This window comes from Sceloporus occidentalis, unplaced genomic scaffold (genome assembly GCF_023333645.1).
Source record: "Sceloporus occidentalis isolate IW3139 unplaced genomic scaffold, rSceOcc1.0.p SCAF_14, whole genome shotgun sequence".
Lineage (NCBI taxonomy): Eukaryota > Metazoa > Chordata > Lepidosauria > Squamata > Phrynosomatidae > Sceloporus > Sceloporus occidentalis.
In genome coordinates, this window is record NW_028316994.1 from 15,060,739 (window position 1) to 15,074,968 (window position 14,230).

Below are 14,230 nucleotides of genomic sequence, written 5' to 3' on the forward strand. Positions count from 1 at the left end.
CTGGCAATAACCTTTTCTGTTCACATTAGTTTCCATAAGCTGCACACACAGCCTTCGCGTCAATTGGGTGGCAACCAGAGAATGCAACAGTGCGTAAAAGTGAGCAGGGGGTGTATGCCAGATGAAAGGGCTGGGAAGGGTTAATGTCAACACATACTATTGTAAAAATCAAAGAGAAGCACAGATGGGATCGATCCCTGTAAGAAGTGGAGATTGGTGCTACCAAAAGAACGCTGAAAACGGATGGAGAACAGGGTGCTACAAAATGATAAACAGTGGCAACCATCAGGAAAAGGAGGAAACTATTTAAGTCATTTGACTCCCTCCCTTGGCATTGCAGCCACATATGCTTTGGTGCCTGTGGGAACAACCGACCTTCTGCTTTTTAATTTTTTTATTTAGTTTTTTGCCTAAAAACCAAACTTTCAAGAGACATTTATCTCCTGAGCGCCTAGGCCGAATCACGCAAACCCACGCAGTCTGCTTGCCCCTCCAGGGCATCCTTGTATTGGCAAGACTCCAAAACCAACAATACACCTCTGATAGGATCGGAGTAGCCAAGACTTATCTTGTTCACCCTTTCTCTTCAAGTGAGGACACAAAAACTGTTTGGACAGAAGAGGTTTAATTCAGAAGCAAAACAATTTTATTACATGGGTCACAAGCATAAAACAGTATCTCCCACTCCCCATGGCCAATGTACAGCCCAACATTTTGGCCAAGCATTCCTCTTAGGCCTTATGGCTCTACAATCCCATTTCTCTATATTTTTATGAATCTGCTATAGAAAACCATGCCTACAGACCCAAGTTCAATGCTACCCCTTCCCCCAGAATCCAGAATCTCAAGCCACTGGCTCTGTGGCTTTGTCACGATACATTTCGTGGAGTTTGGACACATCGTCGCTGGAGACACGGATCCAGCCATCCTGGCGTACATGGTAGAGGTTGACTGTGCCGCCAGAGTAGGCATCACGGTAGGTAGCTTGGTAGATTGCACGGCGGGCCAGATCATAAGCTTCTTCAACGGAGAGATCATGGGAGTAGCCACGGTCCATCACCCCATAGGCGTAGACAGAGCCAGAGCCAACTGAGAAAACTGTGCCTGAGATACGGTTCCCTTCACTGTCAACATAGTATAGGCCTGAAAGGTAGGACAGATGAGGATGAGTTAATGGAGGTACCTCCTTACAATCACCTTCTCTCCAGAGATGCTTGCTCTTCACTCTTCCCCAGATGGGAAGAGAAATGGTCAGAACATCTATACCATCACGCAGGACCATGTTTTTCAAAAGGCTGTCTAGAGGACTTATGGAGTCCTTTGAGTTTTTAAATTCTCTGCAAGCATTACTTTCTCAGCACTACAGTTCCCTGTAATAGTGCATCCATATCTAAATAAGCAACTGTGCAACAACACAAGGAAATGTGGCAACTGAGACTGGAGAGTTTGGTTTTGATGGATCTACGGAGACACATTTTTTACTGAATTCTAGGATAAATTTGGACACAGGACTAGGTGTCTTTGTTCCCAATGTTCCCATATCTAATCTACCTTCTATAACTGTTGACATACCCAAGAGGACTGACCTTCCAAAATCATTTGGTTTTTTGGCCTTCTGCCCTTGTATAGTTCTGGAACAAGCTCAAAAACCTTAAAAATCAGAATATTTGGGGGTTTGTTTTCTGCAAAAATTGCCACAATACACAGGTCCAAATCACATAATCCTATACAAGCAGTAAACGATGTGCTTTTAGGAACTCAGAAGAAACCCTTTGGAAACGTTAGAAAAGGTATAGGGGATCCTGAAACGGTCGGCCCTGATTTATATTGAAATTAGTATATCTGATGTATGAAATCTTGAATGGGGAGAGGAGCACACTGAGAACACAGCTTGGATAATGAAAGCATGGATCATAGAAAATGGAAAAGGAGCCCCATGGCAATGTCAAAAAGGGAAAAGGAAGACAGAAGGATACATAAGGCTTCTATTCCATTTCCAAACACATTCCCTGGCTTCAGTGGAATTCAATCCCAGAACTGTGCATTTTATGACAGCAACCGACCGTTGTATCCCAAGACCAATAAATAGTAAAACAAAGAATTTTAGCAAATAAACATTTTGGAACAACAACAAATAAACATGATTGGTACATATCAAAGAAACTGCAATTAGTACTTTTTTTTACAGTCCATGCAAATTCTCTAGTCCAACAGACCCAATGGTCTGCTAAACAAATAAGAAAAACAGAATCAGTAAAATTGGATATACTGGCCACTGTATCAGTGCTTTGCCACATTATGGTGCTATACTGACACAAAAGAATGCTCAGGGTGTTTCTACAGTACTGGTGAACAACTGTGATCCTCTAAATGTTTTTAGCCTACAGCTTCCATCAGACATAGCTAACCCAGACAATGGTAAAGGATTATGGGTGTTGAGGTCCAAAAACTTCTGGAAAACCACAGCTGCCCCCCTGTTCTAGAAGAAGGGTTCTGTGATTAATATAGACTACCAACAATCTATGTGAAGATTTTGGGTAGCCCCTTGCTGATCACAGGTGGCCTAAACAAACTAGGAGAATCAACTCAGTATGCAGTTATGTCAAAGTAGCAATGGCAATACCAAGCTGTCAATTCCAAGTCCTTAAGAAGAAGGCATGCCCTCTGCCTCTAGAAGCATCCTTTGCACAGTGAGCGCACAGCCAAGCTGAACTGCATAATAGAACAACCTTGGAAAAGTAAGAATCTCTAGATCCAGAGTCCCAAAAATCACTTGGGAACCCTAAGGACACTACCTTAAGGTCTAAGATGGAAGAAAGCCAAGCTATAAATTTAACAGAAGATAAATTATAACATATCAAGTAGGCCTGTGAAATGGAGCAGTATTGGGGAAGAAACCAACTTGTTGCTACAATAATCAGAAAAGACACCCTAAGGGAGTTACACCACGATACACTGTGGTTTGCTTTAACTATGGTTTGTTGCTTAAGCTATCAAGTGCAGAGCAAGCAAACAAACAAAGGCTTTTCTTGTCTGTTTGTTTCGTCTTTTTTATCAGCTCTTTCTTTAGAGTGGGCTTCTGGGGAAACAAATGAGAGCCAAACCACTGTTTCAAGTTCAGATATCACAAGACACAATTTAAACATGCTATATTGTGTCCACTAATAATGAACCATGGGTCCAGGTAGTAGTTTGTGGCTGCTTAATAATCCCACCTTTTAGCAAAGTCTTGTGAGTTATCAGACCACAACCAGCCAGACTTGAACAAGCCACATCATTACTTCCTGTGAAGTGTGGATGGGGTGAAAACGGGATTTTATAAAACAGAATCCCGTTCTAAGCACCAGTACCACAAACCTTAAAGAGTATGTGAAATGGGGCAGAGGCTGAATAGCCAAAAAAAACCTCAAAAACAAACACACACATTTCTGGGAAGGTAGTCTCAAATAACCAGAGGAAAATCAGTGATACTGAGCCCTCAGGCAGGGAATTCTGAGGAACAGGTAAGACAATACATGCAACTACAACATTCACAGAATGGTTTCTCTCCAGCTAAACAGCAAGTGCCCACACAAATGTAGCCAAGGATTTCAGCAGTGTCAGAGGAATGCTGAGCAGGTGTAGGCATGGAAAGGAAATTGTGCAATCATCTGCCTATGCTATGGAAGTCCCTGCCAAAGAATATCTGCCACAACTCCTCAATAATGAGTGAGAAGGCAAGAAAAGGCTCTTTCTGCAGCAGAACTTCAATTGAGGAACTCTCAAAAGGGAATGCAGACCAGCCTCATTTTTAATGAGTTTCTACTGAGCAGTTGCAGTCTGTCAGAACTGTAGCATTTAAAATGCTTTAATCTGATTTTAAATAGTTTCCCCTGACATGTTTTTTTATATTCTAATATTCTACATTGCTTGCAGGCCCTAATGGTAAAAAAATAATTTATATATACATTTTATAGCTGCATTGAGTCCTAGTTTTGGAATTATAATAAGTTAAGAAATAAAAATAAATTAACAAGCTTCTGGAAGCTAATAAAATATTTTTCTTTTAAGGAAGTGGGACCTCGTCATTCACAGGCTTGGCACTTGCAGATTTCAGCATCTGTGGACAGCAACCCCCATCCCAAATTGTGGCGTGTGCATGCACCCACACTAGTGGCTGTGTGCACCACCATTAGGGACAATGGGACTTGAGGTCCTGTATTTTTTCATATCTCCAGGGGGGTGGGTCCAGAACAGATTCCAACACAGATAGAAAGGTGTGGCTGTACAATCCTAATATATTGTTTTAATCAGTCTCTGCTTAATATTTTTATTGATTATTAACTTTTTTTGAAAGCTACTTAGAACATCTTGGGAAAAGGCAGGTATAGAATGATACATTATTATCGGATGATTAAAAAAGAATGGTGCAAAACCAAATAAGAACAGCTTTACTTGTGCCCCATTCTTTTTCAACCACCCTGAATATTAAGGTTTGAAATAAATAAATAATAAAAATGTGTGAAGCATCAATGCAGCTAGGATTTTGTGAGATGTCACAATAAATAGCAAATTATGCCTTCCAAAAAGCCCTTAGAAAATGTGGTGTCCTCACCTGGCCCTCGCTTGTCCCAGCCACAGATCATGGTACCCATTGAGAGACCCATTCCCTTATACTGGTACACCATGTTGGCCAAGAGCTTGGAGGCGGCCGCTACTGAGATCCGCTCCTTGTTGCGGAGTTCATAGATGCGGCACTGCCTTGCCAGCAGCCGCTCCCAAAAGCTGCAGTCAGCTGCACCACCAGCCATGGTCCCCAGCAGGTAAGGGTTGATTTCAATGACCTTCTTTACTGTTTGTGAAGCAATGTAGACACCTGCTGTTGCCCGAGAATCCACTGCTACAATCACACCATGTTGAAACTGGAGAAGAAAGGAAGTAAAGAGAGATCGAGATCACACATCACCCACAAAAGATACCCACAGTCTGAGTTGCTTGTAATCCAAAGCATGTCTTAATAGAACATATAACTCACTTGTTACAACAGCTTCGCTCAGTTTCGCAGTACAATTTAAAGTGCAGGCTACTATCTAAAGCATTATATGGCTTGAGTCCTGGGCCTCTTTATATGAGTTAGTCTCTCTCTCTGTGTATGCCTTCAAGTCATCTGCGGACTTATAGTAACCCCATGAATTTTATCAGATTTACTTAGGCAAGGAATACTCACACGTGATTTTTGACAGTCCCTTCCTCTGAAATACAGCCAATAGCACTTGGTATTGGCTGCCAGTCTCCCATCTCAGTACTAACTAGAGGTGACCCTGCTTAGCTTCCAAGCTGACAAGGGATTTGGTGTCTCTAGGGTATTTAGGCCCCATTTGAGTCTACCCAAGATTTAAGATTCTCAGAGGTAGTTTTAAGATTCTCAGTCCCATTTCCATCACAGGGACATTTGTTGAGGACACTAGAAAGGGCATTTCCTGTGGTGACTCCCAGAGTGTGGAACCCATGCCCACAAAAAGTTAGGCAAATTACCTCTGTGCACTCCGTTCACCTGCAAGTAAAAACCCTTGTTTACACAGGCTTTTTACTAGTACAATGGGCCCTTGGTATCCAATGGGGTTTGGTTCCAGGAGCCCCTGTGGATACCAAAATCCATGGATGCTCAAGTGCCATTATACACAGTGGCATAGTGAAATGGTGTCCCTTATATAAAATGGCAAAATCCAAGTTTGCTTTCTAGAATTTATATAAGTGGTTGTTGCAGAAGGTACTTTAAATGGGAGGCTTTCTATGCTTACTCTCACAGTTATGATTTAAGTGTTTTTCATTTGTTTTCAATTATTGCTATTTTAATAGGAAAGCTTACTTAGGTCCAAAACAGATGTGCCGAAAGCACCATGCTGGTGCCAAAATTAGGGTTCCAGAGCTCTCAGCAACTTCATGCTCTGGAACCCTAATACGTATGGATGGCACCATCTTTACGTGACGCCGTCCATACATGGTGCACGTGCGTGATGTAAGCACAGTGCTGCACCCGCACTACTGGGCACCGTGCCTTGTATGCATCACAGTGCGCCAATGGCACACTGGATTCTTTTTGGTCCGGAGGGACACCGCACAGTTTCTCTGCTGTGGCGACCCTCTGGAAAGAAACTGGGCGTCTCCAGTCCGTCCCTTTGGGGAGGTCTAGATTGCTCCTTAATTTTCTTAAAAGCTCATTTTATTGTATTTTTTTGTTCAGTTGTATTTTGTGTAATTTGTGCTGAGTGCTACCTTGAGTCCTATATTTTAAGCTGCCCACCTCCTCAATTCTCCTATATCCATGAGGGCTATCTTTTTCCTTTCTTTCAATAAACTGCATTCTACTCACCTTCCAATGGTAAAGCTGTAATACCTCACCTAAACCCCCCTTTTTTGCCAACCACACCGTCCATATATGCTCCTGCTATAGTGGTTTGAGCATTAGATTATGACTCAGGAGACCAGAGCTGTGTAAATCCATTTGGTGACCTTGGGCAAGTCACACACTCTCAGCCTCAGAGGATGGCAATGGCAAACCCCCTCTGAAGAAACTTACCAATAAAACCGTGTGAAAGGTTTGCTTTAGGGTCGCCATAAATCGGAAAGGAACTGAAGGTACACAACCAAAGTTGCACACCAAATTGAGCATTAAAAAATCGAAGATATCCCAGCTTTGTTCCCAAGACCCGCATTGCCCACCCAGCCTCTAAGTACCTACTGTCCCTATCTATTCCACACCTCCCCTGCTTCCCACATCTCTCTGACAGGGTGCATCTATGGCTGCAGCCGCACTGCAGAAATAATCTCGTTTGACAGCACTTTAACTGCCATGGCTCCATCCTATGGACTTCTAGGAGGTGTAATTTGTTATGGCACACTATTTTAACTGCTATGGCTCTATGCTATGGAATTCTGGGAACAGTAGTTTCTTGTGGCACCACACTTGCTTTGACCACAACAAAAATACAATCCTCAAAAGTCCATAGCATGGAGCCGTGGCAGTTAAAGCAGTGTCAAACCAGATTATTTCCGCACTTACTTGTAACTGCCATGGCTCCATCTCACAGTGTGTGTTGCTTATTGTTTATTAGTTGTAGCTTTTTTTTAAAGACTGTATCTTCTATGTCATTTATTTATCAAAATTAATAAAGATATAATAATAATAATAATAGTAGTAGTAGTAGTAGTAGTAATGAATCCTGGCCTCTGTAGTTTTGTGAGGCACCAGCCCTCTTTGGCAGAGAGAGCTAGGCTCTGGGCTCCACAACAAGCTCCAACTCCCAGAATTCCACAGCCTTGAGCCAGGGCCCTTAAAGCGGTGCCAAACCGGTTTATTATTCCTGCAGTGTGGATGCAGCCCTAAAGACAAATGCATAAAAACTACACATCCCAGGGTTCCATGCAGTGGAGCCACAGCATTTCATAGAACCATTTGGCCATAAGCCCCTAGAGCCCCAGCGCTGGAAGGGTCGCAAGGGCTCCCTGGCACCCACCTTGAAGGCCAAAGTGGTGGTGCCATGCAGCAGCTCGATCTCCGCCTTCTGCCCGGCGGCGCTCTCTCGGCTCAGGGAGGCGCAAGGGGCGGCCAAGGCCAGCGGCACCTCGCCCACATTTCCCCCTTCGCCGTAAGCGCCGAGCCCGGGGCCCCGGAACTCGGTACCGGCGCCCAAGCCGAAGAATCCGGCCCGGTTCACAGGCTGGTGAGGCTCCAGGAGACTGGCCAGCGCCATCTTGATTAAGGGTGGCTCACCGTGACTCAGGGAAGCTTCATGGCCTGGCTCCTATATAGGCTTCGGACGCCATGTTGGATGAGGGCAAGGCGTCGGCCTAGTACACGGCAGGCGCCATCTTGGTTTGGCTTCGTTTTGTATTCCAGGCATGCGCAGACCCTAGCGCCGCCATTTTTAGTGAGAGCAAGCGCCGCTTTGTACCGCCATCTTGTGTTCGGGCAACTCCATACTGGGAAAGGGGCAGTTAGGTCCTTTGGGACAGTTCTTCATTTCCTCAAGGGAATCTCCAATTGGAAAGGGAAGGGGAGGAGTGGTTCTCTTCCTGAATCAGCCTCTGAAGTTAAAGAAAAGCCAAACAAATGGAGGAATGTGTATTTTCCTCACACAGGCAACACATAGGCTGCATCTGCACTGCAGAAATAATCCAGTTTGACATCACTTTAACTGCCATGGTTCAGTGCTGTGTGAGACACTTCGCCTTCTGTGACAATGAGCTCTGGTGCCACAACAAACTACAGTTCCCAGAATTCCATAGCATTGAGCCGTGGCAGTTCAAGTGGTGTCAAATTGGATTATTTCTGCAGTGCGGATGCAGCTACAGATTCATATACAAGTAATTATGAAAGTTGGAAGGGGTGCCTTAGTCAGTCCAACCCTTCTGCTCCCTGCAGGAAGTCCATCTAAAGCATCTCCAAGGCCAAGCTTGTCCAGACTCTTTGGATATGCCCAGAGAAAAAGACCCCACCACCTCCCTGGAGAATTGGTTCCTTTGCCCAACTGCGCATACAGTCAAGATGTTCTCTCCAATGTTACATCAAAATGTACTTTCCTATAACTTAAGACTTAGACCTGGCCTTACTACCCTAGTCTGGGGCAGCAGAGACCAAACCTGCACCCTCCTCTCTCTGACAGTCCTTTAGATATGTAAAGAGTGTAATCATGTCACCTCTCAGTTTTTTCACCAAGCTGTACATGCCCAGCTTTCTCATCCTTTCCTTAAATGATTTGTTCTCTGTACCTTTTCTCATCCTTAAGAGACCTCAAGGGCCATATAGCCCAACCCCATTCTGCCATGCAGGAACTCACAATCAAAGCCCCTTGACAAATGGCCATCCTGTCTCTGTTTAAAAACCTCCAAAGAAGGAGACTCTGCCACCCTCGGAGGGAGTGTGTTCCACTGTCCAACAGCTCTCACTGTTAAGACAGTTTTCCTAATGTTGAAGTGCAATCTCTTTTACTATAGCTTGCATCCATTATTCCATGTCTTATTATCCAGAGCAGCAGAAAACAAGCTTGCTCCATCCTCAATACGACATCCCTTCAAATACTTAAACAGGGCTATCATAACCATCTCTTCTCCAGGCTAAACATGCTCTTGTTCTTCTATGACTTGTTTACAGAAAATCCTTCTTAAAATGAGGCACTTAGAACTTAATAAAGTATTCCAGATATGGCCTGGCTAGCTCAGAATATCATGGAACTATTACTTCCCTTGACTTGGGAACTATGATTCTATTAATGAAGGCTAAAAGATTATTTCCTTTCTTTGCTGCAGCATCACACTCCTGAGTTATGTTCAGTCTAGGATCAACAACAACCTCAATGCCCTTTTCAGATTTACTGCTGCTAAAGCAAGTATCCCCCAGTCTATAACCTTGCATGTGTTTATTTATTTTGTTTTTAGACAAAATGTAGAATTGTGCATTAGTTGAATTTAATACAATTAGTTTCAGCCAATTTTCTAGTTGATTAAGATGCTTTTGAATTCTGTTGCTATCTTCCAGTGGCTCAGCTATCCCTCTGGGAGTTGTGGAGTAACTTTTCTAAGTCTGTACTCTATGTTTTGTCAGTGTATACAATGCTTATGCTAAATGCTAGCATACTGATACTCTTGAGGGCCCATCCGAACTCTCCTCATTCCTTTCACTGGACAACAGTCAAAGAAGGGTGATGACAGGTACATAGAGAAAGCTGCTCCTCTGCCATCTTGAAGCCTCTGGTGTTTGCCAACCTCAGTGGGTCAATGGTGTAGGCTTGAATTATTATTTCGGGCAACAAAACTGTGAAACCCTGCCCCTGAACTAACAGCCTGATTCCCAGCTGCCTACTCCAAGGACCTTATCACACTGGAGGCAAAGTGCCCAAATTCTGTGGATAAACAGGGTTTAGATCTCAGAAATATCCCACAAAAGGGGATTGTTTTCAGACATGTTGGGCTAATAATTGAGCATTAACCCAACATTAACCTGTGCAGAAAGTGGGCAAAATTGGCCACTTTTTACTTGCAGGAAAATCCCAAAAGTAAAAAGCAGCCGATTTTGCCCACTGTCTGCATGAATTAATGCCAGATTAATGTTCAGTTTGCCTGATGTCATCTGAAAACAATCCCGCTTTTGTGGGATCTTCCTGGATTTCAGTCCCATTTATCAGTGGGATTTGGGGGCTTCCCTCCTGTGTGATGAGCTCCCAACAGTTTCTAGCCTTGCAGTAATTTAAAACTTCAGGTGAGTTTTTGGCACTGGGGGAAAAAACAAAAAACGGGTAAACAAATATACCAAGATAATAAATAGACAGCAAATATAAGAGTCCTAAAAGGTGTTGACAGGTTCCAGTGTCTTGCTCTCTTCAATGCTAGAAATTTGGGTATTGAAGGAAATTATCATTATGAGGCAGAAACAATTTTTTGGGGGGGAGGCAATGCCCTTATTTTGAAAACAATGGATTCAAACTACAGGAAAAGCGACCCTCCCCAGCTACACCCAATATGCCATTTACCAATTTAATAAGGAAGCCACCCTATTTTATGCTGTCTAAGCCCTTCACACCTACCTATTTTGCTATGGAGCAAGTACATCTGATTCTTTGCCTGTAGTAGTTTTTGCTTCTTGTTCATGCAGAAGTCCTAAATGCTGTCTGTAAGATGTTCCTGTTTCCTATAAAATTGTCCTTTCCCCTGTTCTGCTCTTTTTACTGTGAACAGCATGTATTTATGTATTTCATTCTCCGTTTAATGGCTAAGAGGTGCTTCTTTGATGATTCTCTGGTCAACTATTTCTGTCCAGAGGGCTAAAGTGATTTCTTCAAAGTCCACGGACCACCTGCACTTTCCCTTCAACGCTGAGTCTCCTGAGATGTCTGCAGTCGAGAGGGCTCTCAAGTGAATTTGATGCCACTGATCTAATGCAACCCCTGCCGTGGGAAAAATACTTTGTGAGGTCAAGCAGAGATAAAAGGTCAAACAGAAGAGAATCTGGAAGGCCACCAGAGTGTGTAAAATCCTCACACTTCAGTGCAATTGAACTGCCCTCTGTCACCCGGTCAGATCAGATCGTCACACTCATCTCCTTGCTCACCTCATCACACTCTCCTCCCCTCACCTAAGCCTCCTAAATGTTGGAGGTACGCTGCTGGGGGACTCGGAGTCCCAGCGGTAAAAGGCAGTTGAGGGTGACAACTGCTGACAAGGCAGCATCTCTTTTAGGCATGAGAGGGGAGAGAAACCCCCTCAGTGCTGGGGACAGAATCAGTTCAATGTGCTCCTTGCACTAGGCAGCAATGTTTCCGCTACAGGCAAAGTCAAGCAGAAGTTACAGTACTCCCATTCTGCAACGATGGGCCTTTCTTTGCCAATAAACGATAGACACTAAGATGAGTAAACTAAGCAATATTTATTATGAGCTCACTTGCATGCAGCAAAAGCATATTTGACATGACTAGCAGTATAACTCCAGCTGCCAGTTTGTTCTCTGATTGTCCTAAAGCAGCTTCCCAGGAGTCCAGACATAAAAGTGGATTGCAGTCTCCACTGAGAAGGGATGCTTGTCGTTTCTGTCTTTTGTGCGGCAGGCACTGTGGGATGGCTTGAAGAAAACATTTATTATTTGTTCATCTGGAGTTCCACTCAGACCTTGACCCTATCGCTCAGTAAGGACAAGTAACAACAAACACATCTTAACGGCACAATAAGAAGTAAGACTTGCTGAGTGTAATGAGGTTTATACCTAGAGATGTTGAGACAGCACTGTAGCGTGATTTTTGGGTTCCAGTGAAAACTAAGGTTTACACAATACCTTTGATGCAAAATCATCTTATGAGAATCATCCTCTGAGATTTGGGGTGTAAGGGCAGCAATATGAAGCTGTGTCTGTATAATGCAACTAGGCCACACTGTCAACATGATCATTAAGTTGAACTTGACCCACCAGTGTGATGCTGCAGCACAAATGGCAAATGATGTTTTAACCCTCATTAATATAGCCATAGTTTCCAAGTCAAGGGAAGTAATAGTCCCACTATATTCTGCACTAGTCAGGCCTCATCTGGAGTACAGCATTCAGTTCTGGAAACCTCATTTTAAGGATATAGACAAGTTGGAGGAGCAGGTTCAAAGAAGGGCAACAAGGATGATCCAAGCTATGGAAACAAAACCCGCAAGGAAAGATTGTGGGGGCTGGACATGTTCAACTTGTTGAAAAGAAGACTAGGGGCTACATATCTGCACTCTTTAAATACTGAAAGGTCTAACGAATTGAGGAGGGTGCAGGTTGGTTCTCTCTCAGCCCACTTTCCTACCCATCCACCCTGGGGTCATCCTCACACGCTGTTTTATTACCCTAAAGTTAAAGCTATTAGTCAGACCAGAATCCCATTGTTGATTTCTGGGAAAGCCATCAGGTTTTTGTTACATTGCTAGAGATCATCAAGCACACCCCCAAGGCTAGTTATCAGGTATAAATATTGGTCCCAAACCTAATATTTTTGAGTCTGCACAGTCTTCCTTGCTCCCTGTGTCTCCCAGACATCTGAGCCATTTGTTTTCTGTGTTCTAGTCTTTAGATAAGTAATTATCACTTTCTGCATTCCTCAAACTCCACTATCCAAATTCCAAGCTCACTTTCTGTTATCTCTTAATGCTGGGTCTCTTTGAATTAGTATCACATATGTGAGTGTTAATTTCACAATAAAGACACCTTTATTCACCCCAAACCTGGAGTTCTCTCACATTAGTTCTGGTATATAGAGATGGAATCAGTCCTCAAGTTACCAGCCTCTTGCAAAACTTGAGCTAAGCAATTTCCCAATTGCTTGAGCTAAACAGTTTCCCAAAATTTAAGGATGCTGACACAGTTGGTGCAACTCCCCAGTCTCCACACCTTTTTTTTTTTTTTTTTGACAATACCATGTGGTTGAGGATTCTTGGATGTTGCCTACCCACCAACGGCTTCTGTTTGCCACTTTATTCATTGGGATTGGAGAAACAGCCACTGTGCATTCCCCACCACAATGAAGCAATAAGCAGGCAAACTGGCAGTTGCACAGTTTGTATTCAGCAGTAGGGAGGTGCAGGGCAACCATCGTGTAACTGGACTCATACTACACAAACACAGCGTCCGATCTCGGCTAACGAAATTTACTCCTCTGAGTAAATGTGCAACCTCTGTGCACTCCTTTCAGCTGCCTTTACATTTGAAAGAAAGAAAGCTGGCAATCGGTGGTAAAAACAGATCAGAACTTGTCACCGAGCGAAGACCTATCCAAAGGTTATCTGCTCATCCTTCTAATTCTCAACTCTTAGTCCCCTGGGTCATATTTCTTACCACATGAATGATGCTTCCCTCACCACCCCCTTAATTCTGCTTGATTCTCCACCCAGAATGCAATCCATCCCACTGTATATTTTAAGTCCTGTCTTCCAGTCTTTCCCCCAGCATTCTTCTGAAATGGCTCTCCAGGACATAGTGGGTCTGGGGAATCAACCTTCACAGGGCTCCTGTTGGCCTTTGCCACCACCTGAGGGGAAGGTGGTACCCCCACCGTTCTTGCTGCCCCATGGCACCACCACACTAGCCTTCCGCTGCAGCCATGGGGTGGTGGTGGCTGCTGATACCCGCTCCTCCTGCGGCAGCCTTGTGTCCGATCCGTCCTCCCGCAAGGTCATCACGCTCCATCGCCACCTCTTGGCAACCACATCTGGAACCTCGGCTGACTGTGCTACCTGGCTCCGTCTCCTTCGTTCTTCCTTGCGCCTGAGGCATCTGAATGAGGGCCGGCAGCCCAGTGTCGCAGGTGCAGCCAAGCTGCTGGCCCTTCTGTTACGAGGATGCCACAGCAAAGATCTGTGCGTGGCCACCCTGCTGTGTGGTTGGGACCACAAAGGACCCGGCTTGTATTACGTCTACAGTGATGGTACGTGTCTTTCTGGGGATATTTTCTCTGTCGGCTCTGGCTCCCCCTATGCCTATGGCGCGATGGATGGTAGCTACTCCTATGATATGCCGTGCGATGAGGCCTTCCTGCTAGCTCGCGAGGCTGTGGCTCACGCTGCCCACCGAGATGCCTATTCCGGAGGCAATGTGGATCTGTACCATGTCCGGCCCAGCGGCTGGGTCTGTATCTCACGGGAAGATCTGGGCAATGTTTACCGAGGCTTAAGGCCGATGGTAGAAGACATCGTGGATGATGAAGAAAACCAGCAAGGGGAGACCAGTGTGGATTAA

At 44.3% G+C, this 14,230-nt stretch overlaps 2 protein-coding genes across 2 annotated transcripts; one reads left to right on the forward strand and one right to left on the reverse strand.

Moving 5' to 3' along the window:
• Positions 1-606: 606 nt before the first annotated feature.
• PSMB5 (proteasome 20S subunit beta 5) lies at positions 607-7,791 on the reverse strand. The gene is made up of 3 exons (XM_089480163.1): positions 7,497-7,791; positions 4,595-4,901; positions 607-1,143 (listed from the first exon to the last, which is right to left on the reverse strand). Exons 1-3 carry the CDS (start codon positions 7,731-7,733, stop codon positions 845-847), a joined length of 843 nt encoding a protein of 280 aa, XP_089336289.1. The 5' UTR covers positions 7,734-7,791; the 3' UTR covers positions 607-844.
• A 5,662-nt stretch (positions 7,792-13,453) lies between these two features.
• On the forward strand, positions 13,454-14,230 carry PSMB11 (proteasome subunit beta 11). The gene has a single exon (XM_089481091.1). The coding sequence runs from the start codon at positions 13,454-13,456 to the stop codon at positions 14,228-14,230; it is 777 nt and encodes a 258-aa protein (XP_089337217.1).